Below are 17,412 nucleotides of genomic sequence, written 5' to 3' on the forward strand. Positions count from 1 at the left end.
AGGTGACCTCCATGGTGCTGAAAATGGTAGTTCTCCAACCACAGATGGCCCTTATGTTGCTGGGACTTGTAGTTCTCCAACCACAGGTGACCTCTATGGTGCTGACAATTGTAGTTCTCCAACCACAGATGGCCCTCATGTTGCTGGGGCTTGAAGTTATCCAACCACAGGTGACCTACATGATGCTGGGAAATATAGTTCTCAAATCCTAGATGGTCCATGTGTTGCTGTGAATTGTAGTTCTCCAACCACACATGACCTTTATATTGTTGGGGTTTCCCAACCACAGATGGTGGTCCTTATGTTGCTGGAATGTGTAGTTCTTCCACCACACATGACCTGCTTGCTCCAGGGACTTGTGATTCTTCAACCACAGGTGACAGGTTGCTGAGACTTGTAGTTCTCCAACCACACATGATCTTTATGTTGCAGGGGCTTGTAGTTCTCCATACACAGATTACCTTCTGAGACTTGCATTTCAACATCCAGAAATGACCTTCATGCTGCTGGAAACTATAAAAACAGATGGCCCTTATGTTGCTGGGACTTGTAGCTCTCCAACCACAGGTGACCTCCATGGTGCTGAAAATGGTAGTTCCCCAACCACAGGTGGCCCTTATGTTGCTGGGACTTGTTCTCCAACCACAGGTGACCTCTATGGTGCTGAAAATTGTAGTTCTCCAACCACAGATGGCCCTTATGTTGCTGGTACTTGTAGTTCTCCAGCCACAGGTGACCTCTATGGTGCTGAAAATTGTAGTTCCCCAACCACAGATGGCCCTTATGTTGCTGGGACTAGTTCTCCAACCACAGATGGCCCTTATGTTGCTGGTACTTGTAGTTCTCCAGCCACAGGTGACCTCTATGGTGCTGAAAATTGTAGTTCTCCAACCACAGATGACCTCTATGGTGCTATGGCTTGAAGTTATCCAACCACAGGTGACCTACATGATGTTGGGAAATGTAGTTCTCAAATCCTAGATGGTCCATGTGTTGCTGTGAATTGTAGTTCTCCAACCACACATGACCTTTATATTGTCGGGGTTTCCCAACCACAGCCTGGAATTTGTAGTTCTTCCACCACACATGACCTGCATGCTGCAGGGACTTGTGGATCTTCAACCACAGGTGACAGGTTGCTGGGACCTGCAGTTCTCCAACCACACATGACCTTTATATTGTTGGGGTTTCCCAACCACAGATGGTCCTTATGTTACTGGAATTTGTAGTTCTTCCACCTCACATGACCTGCATGCTGCAGGGACTTGTGGATCTTCAACCACAGGTGACAGGTTGCTGAGACTTGTAGTTCTCAAACCACACATGACCTTTATATTGTTGGGGTTTCCCAACCACAGATGGTCCTTATGTTGCTGGAATTTGTAGTTCTTCCACCTCACATGACCTGCATGCTGCAGGGACTTGAGGATCTTCAACCACAGGTGACAGGTTGCTGGGACCTGCAGTTCTCCAACCACACATGACCTTTATGTTGGAGGGAAGTGTGGTTATGCACAGGTGACACATTTCTGGGGCTTGTAGTTCTCCAGCAACAGGTGAACTTCACTTTTCTAGAACGGTTAGTTCTACAGAAGCTGAGGGGTTACCCAAAGAACTAGAAGAGAGTCTTGAGATGAAATTTCAGTTTGTGCAACTGACACCAAAGAACAAGGAAACCAGTCCGTGACCTCACTTCCCCAAAAGAGAACACACACTGACACACACAAACACACACACTGACACACACACACATACACACACACTGTGACATACACACATAGAGCTGTCATCCGGCCCCTGTGCGCTCAGCTCTGCACCTTGTCAGCCATGGTGGCTTCCTGAGGTTCCTCTTCAGGTTCTGGAGGAACCAGGTGGACATGGATTGCACCATCAAGGTAAGCACTCCTGGATTTGGGACTGCAGGGACTGGGGACCCACTGGACACCCCCTCCCCTCCCCCTCCCTGCTGAGAGTCAGTCAGGCTTGGTTGGGGCGGTAATCCGGGGCCCCCACTCTTTCCTCCTGGTACCAGATTTCCTCTTCCTTCCCCTTGGCGGTTCATGTCTCAGCTTAAATATCACCGAAAGCTCCAGCTTCAAGATCTCAGAAGGACCTCAATGCACAGGCAGGACCCCAGGGTAGGATGGGGGAACCCACAGGGGCCCCTCATTGGGGCTGGGGGTGGGGGTCTTCAGTGGGCACCTGCTGGCATCAGGAGAGAAGGAAAAGGACCAGCCAGGAGGTGGATGGTAATGGTCCATCACAGGTACCAAGGATCCAGGTCACCCCAACATTGGTTAGAGGGGGTGTAAGACCTGGGGGCCCCACTTTTTCTGCAGGTACCTTTATTTATGTATTAATTTATTCTTTTATTTATGTATTAATTTATTCTTTTATTTATGTATTTATTTTAAGAGGTGGGGTGCAACAAAAACACCCCTTCATGTGATTAAGGCTTATAACTTTCCACACAGACATTATATATATATATATATATATATATATATATATTAGGCATTTCTTTTTTATTGCTTTTTTCTCAAGTCGGTCAAATTTTTATTCATTATACATTGCACTTTATGTTTATATATTGTATTTAATTATTGTTACTTAATTATTTATTTATTTATTTATTTATTTTACAACCTTACAAATCCGACTGTTGAAGCTTTATAAATATAGGTATTTATTGTATCTTTTATTAACATATGCAGACGTTTATTACTATTTATTTAACGGCATTGGTGTTATTTATATTCATTATTTTAGTACTTTTGGTGTGTCATCTGATTATCGTTTTATTATTACATTGTTTCTTTAATATGTGCAAGTATTCCTTGTAGCTGTAGGTCCTGTTTATATTTGTATTTCTACACAGCTTTGTAAGTTTATCTCACAGTTTTTGTAAAGTTCCTGGTCATTTTATTATTTTTAGTTAACTTTTTTGTACTCTTATTTTTTAATAATTTTTATTTTACAGCTTTGTAAGTTCATTTCACACTCTTTGTAAAGTTACTGATTGAGTGTCATTTCATTATTTTTAGTTTGCTTTATTTTGTACTTTTATTTTGTAATAATTTTTACTTTACAGCTTTGTAAATTAATTTCACCGTCTTTGTAAAGTTCCACTTTATTATTTTTAGTTTGCTCATTTCTACTTTTATTTTTTAATTTTTTTACTTATTTCGTCTTGTATTTATAATATAACTATATATTTATTTATTTTTACCAGCAGTTTATCAGCCTTGTTTTTCACATATTTTTTTACCACCATGATTAATGTCCAGAGAGCGCCTACATCCTTGATCGCTGTACAAAGCTTAGCACTAGAATGACTTATTTTTATTTTATTTTTTTTTATTTACTACACCCCTTATTTTAAATAATTGCAACTTTGTACGTTTAGATTATAATAGTACAATACATCAACTATAGTGAGGGAAACTTTATATAAAGTGTTGTTATTATTATTTTATACTTTAGAAATTAATAATTTAAAATATTTTAAATCAAATTTTATATAAATATATATAAATATATATTCGTTTTTTTTACACACCTACATACATATTCTATATACATACAGTATATATATATATATATATATATATATATATACTGCATATATATATATATATATATATATATATATATATATATATATATATATATATATATATATATATACTGCATATATATATATATATATATACTGCATATATATATATATATATATATATATATATATATACTGCATATATATATATATATATATATATATATATATTTATATATACTGCATATATATATATATATTTATATATACTGCATATATATATATATATATATATATATATATACTGCATATATATATATATATTTATATATACTGCATATATATATATATATACTGCATATATATATATATATATATATATATATATATATATATATATATATATATATATATATATATACTGCATATATATTTATATATATATATATATATATATTTATATATATATATATATATATATATTTATATATATATATATATATATTTATATATATATATATATATATATTTATATCTTTATTGTATATTTTTTGGAAAGGAAGTAAGTTTTATTTGTAAAATAATTTAATTTGTTTAAAAAACCTCCGAATAAATGTGCCTTGCGGGGGATAAGGACCCGGCTCATAGCAGAGGAGATAATAATATATAATAAGATGGTAAAATGTTAGTTTTTTAGGATATTGTGCGATTTTTCGCTGCTGGAAGGCCAGTGTGTCAGTCAATCAGATTTATTTGTCATCAATCTTACGAACTCGTCTTCTAAAAACCAATGTCCTATATTAGAGAATTTTTTCTTTAGTTTTTCCACTATATTTATATTTGCAAAATACATGCGGATTTAAATTAGCAGGGTACAGACATAAAACTGTCATTCTGGCCGATAATGGTCGGTCAGAGCTCCGATCGGTCTGAGGAAGTTTATCTGTTTTCTTGATACATCGGCAGATCTGGCTTGGCTGCAATTAACCCCTCTGCTTCCACTGCTGGGTCTGCTGGTATGGAACTTTAAGAGCCTGCATAGCACCCCATCCCTACATTATTACACCCCTAATATTTGGAGGGAAAAAAAGCAAACAAAAAAGAAAGTTAAACAGGAAACAAAAGTGAGAAAAGGTTTATAAATACAAAATAACAATATAACACTACTACCTAAAATTATAACAACATAACACCAATAATATAATATAATATAATATAATATAATATAATATTATTGCTAAAGCTGCAGCTATTCCTAAATAATAATATTAATAATAATAATAACAACAATAATACATTTTCCTACATTTTTATCAATTCGATTTTCAAAAAGTGACCAGCTGTGGTAACATTTGTGAAAATAATAATATTGATAATAATAATAATAACAATAATAATATTAACAATAAACGATTGATATTAAAAAATAGTTTTTATTAAAGAGAAAAAGAACAAAATGACAGCAAAAATTGCAATACATCATGGGTATTTTCAGAATATACAGCATATAAGGTAACATCAGGTGTCAGAACAAGCCTGACAGTGCAAACCAATATCCAGTCAATAGATATGGGGTAAATTAATATGTAGTCAAAGGAAAATTCAAAATGGGGGGGGGGGGGGGGGAGAGAAAGAATCGGCAAGGGAAAAGAAGATGAGAGATGAGGAAGGAAGAGCACCAGAGGAGGGGCAGATGGGGGGATTGTTATTATTATTATTATTTTTAGGAAGCAATAATATTATATAATATCTATATATAATATTATATTATAATTTTAATAAGTAATATATTATCATTTGAAGTAGTAGTAGTAGCATTAGCTTATTAATTTTATTTTTTATTTTTTTTATTAATTTAACTTTGAACACAAAGGAAAAAAAAAAGAAACATAACATTTTAAAACAGATTGACATCACATACACATAACCATATATATGGTGTTCCCAGCATATACATTACTACACAGCTTTTTGAATACCCCTTATCTTAATACCCCTCAGGAAAGGGAGAAATAGTTTATTATTTTTCCCAACACCATCTCCCCCTGTTGGAAAAAAAAAACCCACCCTAAAAAATCTTAAGATTGTGCACTATATGTCTATTGGTGATTAAATTAAGGGCTGACTCTTAGGACAACGCATAAGTTGTCTACCCGGTTCCACCATTAGATTATTATTAATAATAATAAATATGCTTAGAATTATACATGTAAATAACAATAATAATAACAATAATAATAATACATTTTCCTGCATTTTTATAAATTATATTTTCATAAAGACAAGCTGTGGTATAATTTATGAAAATAATAACACTGATATTAATAATAATAAAATAAATGAGTAATAAAAAATATTATTATTATTATTTAGTAAGCAATAATATTATAGTATAATTTTAATATATTATATTATATATTATATTATATTACGTATATTATATTATATTATATTATATAGTGTTTCCCAACCTTTTTTCAGTCAAGGCACCCTTTAAAATTATAGACAATCTAAAGGCACCCTTTAAAATTATTGACAGTCTTGAGGCACCCCATACTAAAATGTAAAAAATGAAACTATTCTAATAGTTTTACACAATGCAGCAACACATAGGACACCCAACATTAGAGGTGATTTATTCTTCCAAAGCAAATACCCTTTTGCAAACTGGTACTGACTAGTATTCCAATGTTTCTCTTCTCCCTCAATTTCTCTCCATCTGTCAGCTCCATTTCTCTCCAATGTTGTCATTGGTTGTTAGGATGCCAGTGTCTACAGGGCCGGTGCAAGGATTTTTGCCGCCCTAGGCAAAATAAAAATTGCCACAGCCCCTCCCCCCCCCCATATGCTCTCCCACGCCCCATCCCTAGTTGCTGATGGGGTTAAAACCAGTGGCGGCTGGTGCTCCATTGGTCGGGGGGGGGGCAGCAGACAGACCTGGCCATGCCCCCCCATCACTCTAGAGTCCAGTCCACACCATATCCCCCCCGGGCGCCAGTTCACTTACCTTGTTCCTTCGGACGGCGATGGCTTCCCCCTCAGTCTCCTCCTCCGCCAATAGGATGCCTTCTCCTTTGGCCAATTGGGAAACTGATCTCAGGTCCCGCTTCCTGATTGGCCGGGAGGAGAATCAGTGTGGCAATAGCAAATATTCATTTGTTATTGTCACACAACTGGGTGGGCTCAGGGCGCAGTGCTCTGCGCCCTGAGCCCACCCTTTTTGAAGCCTATTAGGGCCTCTGGCTCTAATCACGTGCTTCAAGAAAAAAAAAAAAAAAAACCCTCTTTGGAATCCATGCATCCGGCGCCCTGCATGTAGATTGGGGGGCCGGACGCATGGATAGGGGGGGACAGTGCCCCTGCGCCCCTAATGGACGGGTCGGCCGCCACTGGTTAAAACCCCTTCAGTGACTTACGGTAAGTCACGTACCTCGGGTCAGGCTCAGCCGGCGCCCCCTGCTAAGTTGCGCCCGAGGCTGCTGCCTAGGTCGCCTTACTGGTAGCACCGGCCCTGAGTGTCTAGAAAGGCTTTGTGTAACTAAAAGGCAGGCCTGATCCACCTGCTGGCTTGTATACAATTTTTGATGCATTTTTAGGAATTTTTCCAAGGCACCCCTGAAGAAACCTCAAGGCACCCCAGGGTGCCTGGGCACACTGGTTAAAAAAGGCTGTATTAAATTATATTTAAAGTAGTAGTAGTAGTAGTAGTAGTAGTAGAACATTATTAATAATAAATATTATAATTATAAATTTGAATAATAAAAAATAATAATAATGTAATTATTATTAGTAAAAACAAAGATTATCCAGGCGCTCCCAAGGTGCCTAATGTATAAAGAATAGATGCTGTCCAATGGGTCATCATAATCAATGTCCCTGTGCTGCCAGCCAATAAAGCATAGGATAAGGTGCTAGGACAATTTGCAACAGGCGGTGGGCATGGGGTTTTTAATTTTTGGTCATCCTATTTGCATCCTCCTTGGATCATTTTTATCACGTTCCCATGTGCCGCCTACACATGTTGCTAATTATTATTATTAGTAGTAGAAGCAAATCCCTTTTACCTGTAGTAAATATCAGTGGGTTGTATCCGATAAACTCTACATTTATTTAATATATTAATTACACTGAATAGAATTTAGGTTTTTAAATGATCTACTGCTTTACTGTCATATATTAGGTGGTCAGTCCACCCAAAATGTGTATTTCAGTTATAGATGGAACCAGACAGGCAGTCAGTTTGCTGATTACTACCTGACAAGGTCCAACAGATAGAACTACCTATCATAATCTCTGCTTCTGTTCCCTGGAGTTTGGGGTTTCCTCTCCCACCTTGGGGTGTACTAGCTCCTCCTACTGTGGACCTGGAAAAGCAGGGAAGGTTTTAAGGGACCCAACCAGTGCTGTGCAGGTGCAAGGTGGAGGGAGTCTTAGTGGGTAAGATGGAGACAGGGCTGTGACTATGTGTGGTTGGTCCCTTTGGCAAAACCATTCCGTGCCCCCCTGCTGATCCAGTCTTTGCCTTGAAGGTAGTCCCTGCAGTGATACAGAATATTAATTGTTTTCATAGTAATCACATGGAATTCCCCAGATTTAATATACTTTCATTTTTTATCAAAAACTGCCAAATTCTATTGTTTGAAGGATAATGAAGTGTGTAGACAGGAAGCTCGGGGGCCCCACAGCAGCTTCCTGGTGTGTTATGACTATAGTTACACCCTTGGGTGTGGAGGAGGGGTTACAAGGGATTTAGGTACAGGAGGCAAAGGGGTAGAGTAGCAAGGGGGTGGGGGTGGATGGAGTGAGTAGTAGCAAGGGGGCGGGGTGGATGGGGTGAGTAGTAGCAAGGGGGTGGGGGTGAATGGAGTGATTAGTAGCAAGGGGTCGGGGGTGGATTGAGTGAGTAGTAGCAAGTGGGCGGGGGTGGATAGGGAGAGTAGTAGCAAGGGGGTGGGGTGGATGGAGTGAGTAGTAGCAAGGGGGCGGGGTGGATGGGGTGAGTAGTAGCAAGGGGGTGGGGGTGAATGGAGTGATTAGTAGCAAGGGGGCGGGGGTGGATTGAGTGAGTAGTAGCAAGTGGGCGGGGGTGGATAGGGAGAGTAGTAGCAAGGGGGTTGGGGTGGATGGAGTGGGTAGTAAGCAAGGGTTTGGGGGTGGGTGGAGTAGATAGTAGCAAGGGGGTTGGGGTGGATGGAGTGAGTAGTAAGCAATGGGGTGGGGGTAGATGGAGTGAGTAGTAAGCAAGGGGGTGGGGGTGGATGGAGTAAGCAAGGGGGCGGGGATGGGGGTAGATGGAGTGAGTAGTAAGCAATGGGGTGGGGGTAGATGGAGTGAGTAGTAAGCAAGGGGGTGGGGGTGGATGGAGTAAGCAAGGGGGCGGGGGTGGGGGTAGATGGAGTGAGTAGTAAGCAAGGGGGTGGGGGTACATGGAATAAGTAGTAAGCAAGGGGGTGGGGTAGATGGAGTGAGTAGTAGCAAGGGGGTGGATGGGGTGAGTAGTAGCAAAGCGGTGGGGGTGGATGGAGTGAGTAGTAGCAAGGGGGTGGATGGGGTGAGTAGTAGCAAAGCGGTGGGGGTGGATGGAGTGAGTAGTAAGCAAGGGGTGGGAAAGATTGCGTGAGGGGTGGATGGGGTAAGTAGTAGCAAGGGGGTGGGGTTGATGGGGTAAGTAGAACCTAGGTGGTGGGGGTGGATGGGGTAAGTAGTAGCAAGGGGGTGGGGTGGATGGAGCTGAGGTGCATTTGTGAGTGCATTCCCAACACAACTAAATAAAAACGGTTTCCTATGAATTCGGTTCCCGCCAGCGCGTTGCGTTTTTCCAGCACTGAAACACGCACTACTTTTTTTTAGTTCAGCGCAATGCGTTCAAATGCGCATAAATGGGAGAGAGTAGATTCGAGCTGGGGGGGGGCAAAGATTTGTGCTGGAAAGGGCAATTTCATCATGGGGGCAGATTTGTCCTTGTAGGAGGGAGAATTTATGCTTAGGGGTAAGTGCTACATTTTTTTTTTTTTTTTTTTGGGGGGGGGGAGTATTGCTAGCACATAATGCCCCTACAACTGGTCGCAGTTTGGCATGTTCGCCCTGGGCGCTAGATGACTTTGTCCTGGCACTGCTAGGAGGAGTGACTTTTTTTTTTTGGGGGGGGGGGGGGATTTTTGCTGAGGGGATTTGGATAGAGCATTTGAGCTAGAGGAGGGATGGTGGGGGGGCAAAGACTTGTGCTGGAAGGGGCAATTTTATCATGGGGGCAGATTTGTCCTTGTAGAAGGGGGATTTATGCTTTGGGGTAAGTGCTCCATTATTTCGGGGTGGGGGGCGATTTTTGCTAGCACATAATGCTCAAACAACTGGGGGGGGGGAGTCGCAGCTTGGCATGTTCGCCCTGGGCGCTAGGTGACCTTGCCCTGGCACTGCTAGGAGGAGTGATTTTATTTTTATTTTTTGGGGGGGGGGGATTTCTGAGGAGGGGATTTGGGGAGAGGTTGTGAGCTAGAGGAGGGATGGGGGGCAAAGTTTGGGCTGGAAGTAGCAATTTCATCATGGGGGCAGATTTATCCTTGTAGGCGGGGCAATTTATGGTTATGGGGTAAGTGCTCAATTTTGTTTATTTATTTTTTTTGGGGGGGGGGGGGAATTTGCTAGCACATAATGCTCATAAATGCTCATGTTCGCCCTGGGCGCTAGATGGCCTTGTCCTGGCACTGCTAGGAGGAGTGATTTTTCTTTGTATTTTTTTTTGGGGGGGGGGGGGTTTTGCTGAGGGCGCATTTGGGTTTGGGATTTGAGCTAGAAGAGGGATGGGGGGGGGGGGCAAAGACTTGTTGTGCTGGAAGGGGCAATTTCATTATGAGAGCAGATTTGTCCATGTAGCAGGAGGAATTCATGCTTAGGGGTAAGTGCTCCATTTTTTTTTTTTTTGGGGGGGGGGGGATTTTTGCTTACACATAGTGCACATACATCTGGGGGGGGGGGGGCACAGTTCGGCATGTTTACCCTGGGCTCCAGATAGCTTTGTCCCCGCACTGGTTGTGGGGTGCTGCATCAGGAAAGTGTGGTGCATGTCCATTTTCGGTCTGTTCTTGCCAGCCCAGCCTTAAGGCATTGCACATTATCCCATGACACACTGCACATTAATGTGCATTAATTAATGCGATGCACAAAAACTGCAAAGCGTATATCCATCACGTAGCCCAGGTTAATTTATTTGCCCTGTCAACTATTTGAAATAATGGGGTCTACACGGCAGCCAGGCACTTTGCATTTGCAGAAGAAATGCCACCTTTTCCATTTCCACTAATGGCAGGCAGTACCGGGACAAGGTCATCCATCGCCCAGGGCAAGGATGCAGAATTGCGCCCCCCCTCCCTCACTATATAACATGCCATAGAAATAGCGGTACCACCCTACAACCATTTTTTTATCCTTATGCTTCACTGCGCCCAGGGCAACTGTCCCTCTTGCCCACCAAGGCAGACACTGAGCTGTGATTGGTCGCTGCTTTTTTTGCTGATTACTAAAGCCCCAGCATGATATAAAGAAATTCAATGATATAAATCGGTAAGCAGAGCTCATTCTCTGCCAAGTCTAAACTTTGCATTATTTTGGAGTTCATAAAAAGACGTATACCGCCGCCCCCTCCCCCCCTCTCGCTTCTGATATGAGTCACCCATTTAAGGCTGTAACTCTGCTTTCACAAACTGAAACCCGGCCTCCCTCTTGCAGCAATAATAACTGTGACAAAAAAAAAAACTAGCCACCCTTTGCAGTTTACAAATGAAGGAGCTGCAGAACTAAAACGTTACATAATGCAAAAGAGCGGCTTTTAAAATTCCCGTCTGTGTCTGCGAAGGTTTCCCACCACAGGTAGGCAGGACAGAAACCGAGACCTCTGACACCGGGGTAACCTCGCTACCTAAACCCCCCCCCCCCCTATGGAGAATACTTGGGGGCCGTATTCACCGCCGGTGCCCAGGGTAGCAGGCCTGGCGCCGAGCTTCAAAATGCACAAATTGTGATACATTTTCCTTCTGGCCACCTCTGGGCACTCCGTTTCCTTACGAGGTCTTTATTATCTCTAACAGTTGGGGGTTCAATTCAGCAAGAGAGCCAGAGGCGTAACTAGAACCTTCAGGGCCCCAGTGCAAGAAACCATTAAGGGCCCCCCGAACCCCTGGCCGGGGCCCTTCCCTTCAAGCCTGGGGCTCTTCCCACTGATCCTGGGGCCCTTTACTCTCCTTTATTACGGTCCTGCATTGGGACCCTTTCACAAGTTCTGCAGTGGGCCCCCTTCCTGCCATCTTGGCGGCCTCCCCACGGTGGTGGAGTGCCAGGACCCGGTCGCAAGTGTCACCTTTGCGATCCTGGAAGTTCACCCACTGCTGTCAGTAGTTTTTATTTTTTGGTATTTTAATTGTATTATTTTTTATCATTTTATTTTATTTTTTTCCAATGTCACTGACTATGACTCTGTCCATTCAGAAAAGGAAGGAGCTGGTAAATTACATATTTACCGACCCCTTCCTGGTTCTCTATTGTGACGCAGCAGCCGGCAGGAGAGGGGAGGGAGCACAGTGTGGGGGGGGGGTGTCCAGGGGAGCACACAGGGGCCCAGAGACAGCAGAACACAAGTGAACTGGATAGGAGGAGTGGAGGGGGCAGCATACAGAGGAACCAATCTCCTCCATTTTCCTCCTGCAGCTACAGGAGGAAAAAGGAGGACAGTGATTTCTCTACATGCTGCCCCCACTCCTATCCAGGTGTACAGGGGAGCCACACGGGCCCCCTTGAGCATGGGGCCCGGTTGCAATTGCAACCTCTGCAACCCCTGTAGTAACGCCCCTGAAGAGAGCTGAAAAGAGTCAAGAGATGTCTAGAGCAGTGTTTTTCAACCTTTTTTCAGTTGCGGCACCCTTTAAAATTCTGCACCCCATTCTACAATGTAAAAATAAAAAAACTAAACTAATAGTTTTACATATAGCAGCAACATCCAAAGCATGGCCCATCCAACATAAGAAGGGATTTTTTTTCCCTCCGCAATCTGCAAACTGGTACTGAATAGTAAAACAGGAAATCACAGCGTTTGTAAAACTGAGTGCCTAAAATAACCAAATATATAATATAACGAAGTACACAAAATAAGTGCAAATTTCCAGTGCATAAAGTGCAGGGTGTAACCATAAATATAGATTAAAAATACTGATAATTAACCACTTAAGCCCCGGAGGATTTGGCTGCTCAAAGACCAAGGCCTATTTTGCGATTCAGCACTGTGTGACTTTAACGGACTATTGCGCGGTCGTGCGACGCTGTACCCAAATGAAATTGACGTCCTTTTTTTCCCACAACCAGAGATTTCTTTTGGTGTTATTTGATCACCTGTGCGATTTTTATTTTTTGCGCTAAAGAGCGTCAATTTTGAAAAGATATTTTTCACAATTTTTTTATATGAAATTCTCAAAAAAAAAAAAGTAAAAATTTTAACATTTTTTTAACATTTTAGGCCAATTTGTTTTCTGCTACATATTTTTGGTAAAAAAAATCTCAATAAGTGTATTTTGATTGGTTTGCGCAAAAGTTATTGCGTTTACTAACCACGGGAAAGATTTATGTCATTTTTATTGTTTTTTTTTTTTTAAACTAGTAGTGGCCGCGATCTGCGGTTTTTTTTTTGCGGGACTGCGACATTGCGGCGGACAGATCGGACCCCTAACTGACATTTTTGACACTTTTGGGGTTACCAGTGACATTACTACAGTAATCAGTGCTATAAATATGCACTGTTACTGTAAAAATGACACTGGCAGGGAAGGGGTTAACTTTATTAGTGATCAAGGGGTAAAGTGTGTCCCTAGGGGGCGTGATTCTTACTGTCAAGGAGCGTGGGTAGTGGTGTAACAACAGAGACATATGATCCTACATAGCAGGATCGCGTAGTCTCTGCAGTTACACCAGGGAGAATGACAGACGGTTGTGTTTAAATCAGCCGCCTGCCTTTCTCCCTCTCCAGCGGGAGATTGCGAGTGGGCGGCGGACTTTGGAGCCGCCGGTCACTCGCTTGGGGATGTCAGGGAACAAGCGGGGGTGGGAGCGCGCCCCCGGCGACGCGCGCTAGCCCCCTATTGGCTCGTGGGCGAGTGACGTACCGGAACGCCACTTTGCCCAAGAGGGGCTGACCGCCGCAGTATATGTACTTGCGGCGGTCGGCAAGTGGTTAAAAATTATAAAGTGTCTGGAAAAAAAACTTATAGTAAAGTCCACAAAATTAAGAAAGTTCAAATTTCATGTGCACAAAAGTGCAAAATATAACCATAAAATAGAAATGCTGGTGAATAAATGCAAAATACAATAAAAAGTGCTCCTGTGCAGGTGTTAGGGTGCTCCTAGGATAATCACTGGTGCCAGGTGACTTGAACCCCTTCAGAAACCCCACTCACCAGAAAGGGATCCTCCAATCTGTTTTCCTCACTGGTTGGATATTATGGCATGTCAAATTCTCTCCTTGGTGTAAGATGAAATATGCTGGACAATATCCCTTCAATGTGGTGGCCCTGGGCAGCTCCAAAAAACAATGAGGATTCCAAAATAGCGAAGCCCGTTTTTAATATTTTATTTAACGCAAAAAAGAAATATACTCACAAAAGCTGATAGTTGTAAAAGGAGAAAAAAACGTATTACAGATGGTTCCGGGAACGCCGCTGCCACGTGCGTTCCACGGAGAACAGGAAATGACCAGGAAGTGACGTCAGAAGGTCCCGCACCTGAAATACGTCGACGCGTTTCGCCCTCCCACTTGAGCGTTATCAAAGACCTGATTAGTATTCTAGCTTTTCACTTCTCCTTTACAGGGTTGCAGGGGTTGCAATTGCAACCGGGCCCCATGCTCCAGGGGGCCTGTGCGGCTCCCCTGTACACCTGGATAGGAGGGGCGGCAGGGGCAGCATGTAGAGAAATCACTCTCCTCCTTTTTCCTCCTGTAGCTGCATGAGGAAAGTGGAGGGGATTGGTTTCTCTGTATGCTTCCCCCTCCGCCCCTCCTATCCAGTTCACTTGTGTTCTGCTGTCTTTGGGCCTCTGTGTGCTCCCCGGTCCCCCCCCCCCCCCCCCACTGTGCTCCCTCCGCTCTCCTGCCGGCTGCTCCAGGGGATGTGTCACAATAGAGAACCAGGAGGGGGTCGGTAAACATGTAACCATATTATTTAAAATCCCAATAAATACATTTATGTTTTTGGTTGTACCATGACAAAATGTGGAGCATTTCAAGGGGTATGAATACTTTTTCAAGACACTGTAAATGTCCATCGAAGACTATAGAGTAGAGTCCTTGAGGCTTGACAAAGAAGCCTCAAAGCTCCGAAACGCGTAGCCAAGTCCCCAATTACGCCAATTCCAGTCTGGTGTTTGCGTTCCACAAAGATTTCAGCTTACTGATGTTCAGCGCTTCACGCCTGCATCCCCCACACCCAGCCAGAGGCCGACCCTCTGATGTGCTGCCATGGAATCAGCTGCGAGCCCATAGAGCATTGGTGCTCAACCTGTGGCCCTCCAGCTGTTGCGGAACTACAAGTCCCATCATGCCACTGCTTTTTGGGAGTCATGCTTGTAACTGTCAGCCTTGCGGTGCATCATGGGACTTGTAGTTCTGCAAAAAAGCTAGAGGGCCACAGATTGAGCACCCATGCCATAGAGATACCGCTGTTACTCCACATGATGGATGAGATGCCTTTTAATAAACATTATGTGAGTTACCATTTGTCTTTTAATTAGCTACGCTTTTCATCTGCTACACTTAGTTTGGCGCCCTTTACTGTTCTTTTATATTTCTAGAGTAGTCCAAAGACTCTTTAAGGTTAAAAAAAAAATGTGAAACCATCTCTTCTTTTGTATTTATTTTGGGGGACTGTAATAAGGCAGACCCCAGGCTGACTCCAATATAGTGGCAGTTTTTATTAACATGATCACATGGTTTACAATATACGCTATGTAATCCCTCTCAATACCTGTTCATCCTGCCTGAAATCATTTGAGCTGATAACTTCCTGTGGTCTCTGCCTGTGCTGCACTCCTATTTGTTACATTGTTGCTAGCAATATCTTTGGCCCACTGAGCATTTCCTCTTCTATATTATGTAGATGAGGAGGGGGGGAGGTTTCTGTAGTCCTGTTCTAAGGTGGCAATGCTGCTCCTCCATAGCTACAGCAGCGCTGTCACCCTAGGACAGGTAGTGTGATACTGGCAGGGTCACCAGGTACAAATACAGAACAAAGCTTTGAAAAAAAAAACCGATTGTTTCAAATCTAGAAACGTCTAAACTTTGACCTCTTTTCTGGCCTGACTTGCCGCAAAACCCCCCACCCCCACCCTATATACCGTTATTACTGCTGCTTCCTACTATTCTTCCTTAGCTCAGCTCTTATTGTGTGGTCAGCTTGGCCTGAATTCAGCCAGGGCTTTGAAATTTGTTTTTAGAATGAATTATGTCCCTTGGGTCGCTCTAAACCTACAGGGGGAAATGGCCATTGTGCACATAGAAAAGGTCCACAACCTGAACATACAGTACATACAATGCATATATATATATATATATATATATATATATATATATATATATAGTATATATAACAATATATATAAAATAAATAACATATATTTTTTATTCTATATATATATATATATATATATATAGATATAGGTATATATAGATGTAAGATAGGGTCTTATATTAATTTTGGCTACAAAAAACACAGGGGTAAATGGTCATTGTGCACATAGAAAAAGTCCACAACCTGAACATACAGTACATATATATATATATATATATATATATATATATATATATATATATATATATATATAGTGTATATAATAATATATATAAAATAAATAATATATCATTTATTAATGATATTAATTAATTAATATCATTAATATGATATTATAATTATAATATTAATGAGATTTATAAGATTTTATATATATATATATATATATATATATATATATATATATATATATATATATATATATATATATATATATATATACACACACCGTGTTTCCTCGAAAATAAGATAGGGTCTTATATTAATTTTGGCTACAAAAAGCACAGGGGGAAATGGCCATTGTGCACATAGAAACCTATGTGAAACCTGAACATACAGTATATACAGTGCATATATATATATATATATATATATATATATATATATATATATATATAAAATGTGTACTATATATAATAATATATAGAAAATAAATAATATATATTTTATATAATATGTATAAGATTAATATATATATATATATATATATATATATATATATTTATTTATTTATTTATATATATATATATATATATATATATATATATATATATATATATATACTGTGTTTCCCCAAAAATAAGATAGGGTCTTATATTCATTTTGGCTACAAAAAACACACTAGGGCTTATTTTCAGGGGATGTCTTATTTATTTACGGTATGTACAAAAAAGTTCCTCCCCCTGTCAGCTCAGGAGTCAGCATTGTGAATTTCTGTAATTCCAATAATAAACCTTAGTTAAAGACCTTGCAATTTATCAAGGAAAATATTTTATTTACAGCGCCACTGGGCGCTCACATAACCCCCCCTGGAGCTCTTCTTCCCCGCTCTAAATCCAGCAGAGGGAGAGGCTGAGATCCTAGCGGACAGAGGGAGGGACTGCTGAAGTCAGCCAGGGGAAGAAGAGAAGAGCTTCGGCTGGTCACGTGAGCGCCCAGCAGCGCTGTAAATAAGGTATTTTCCAAAATAAAGCTACACAAGAAGACACACCGCACATTATATAATCTTTTTACAGAACAGATTACATGATTTTA

At 41.1% G+C, this 17,412-nt stretch overlaps 1 protein-coding gene across 2 annotated transcripts in view; it reads left to right on the forward strand.

The window, feature by feature from the left end:
* Window positions 1–1,727: 1,727 nt before the first annotated feature.
* Window positions 1,728–17,412, forward strand: part of LOC309568032 (Friend leukemia integration 1 transcription factor-like) — a 93,876-nt gene continuing 78,191 nt past the window's right edge. For both annotated transcript variants that reach the window (XM_082273608.1, XM_082273609.1), the window contains exon 1: window positions 1,728–1,895. In XM_082273608.1, coding sequence (XP_082129734.1) covers window positions 1,878–1,895 — 18 coding nt within the window. In that variant the 5' untranslated portion in view covers window positions 1,728–1,877. The remainder of the gene's footprint in view (window positions 1,896–17,412) is intronic.

Source organism: Pelophylax lessonae (genome assembly GCF_965119305.1).
Source record: "Pelophylax lessonae genome assembly, chromosome: 12".
NCBI lineage: Eukaryota > Metazoa > Chordata > Amphibia > Anura > Ranidae > Pelophylax > Pelophylax lessonae.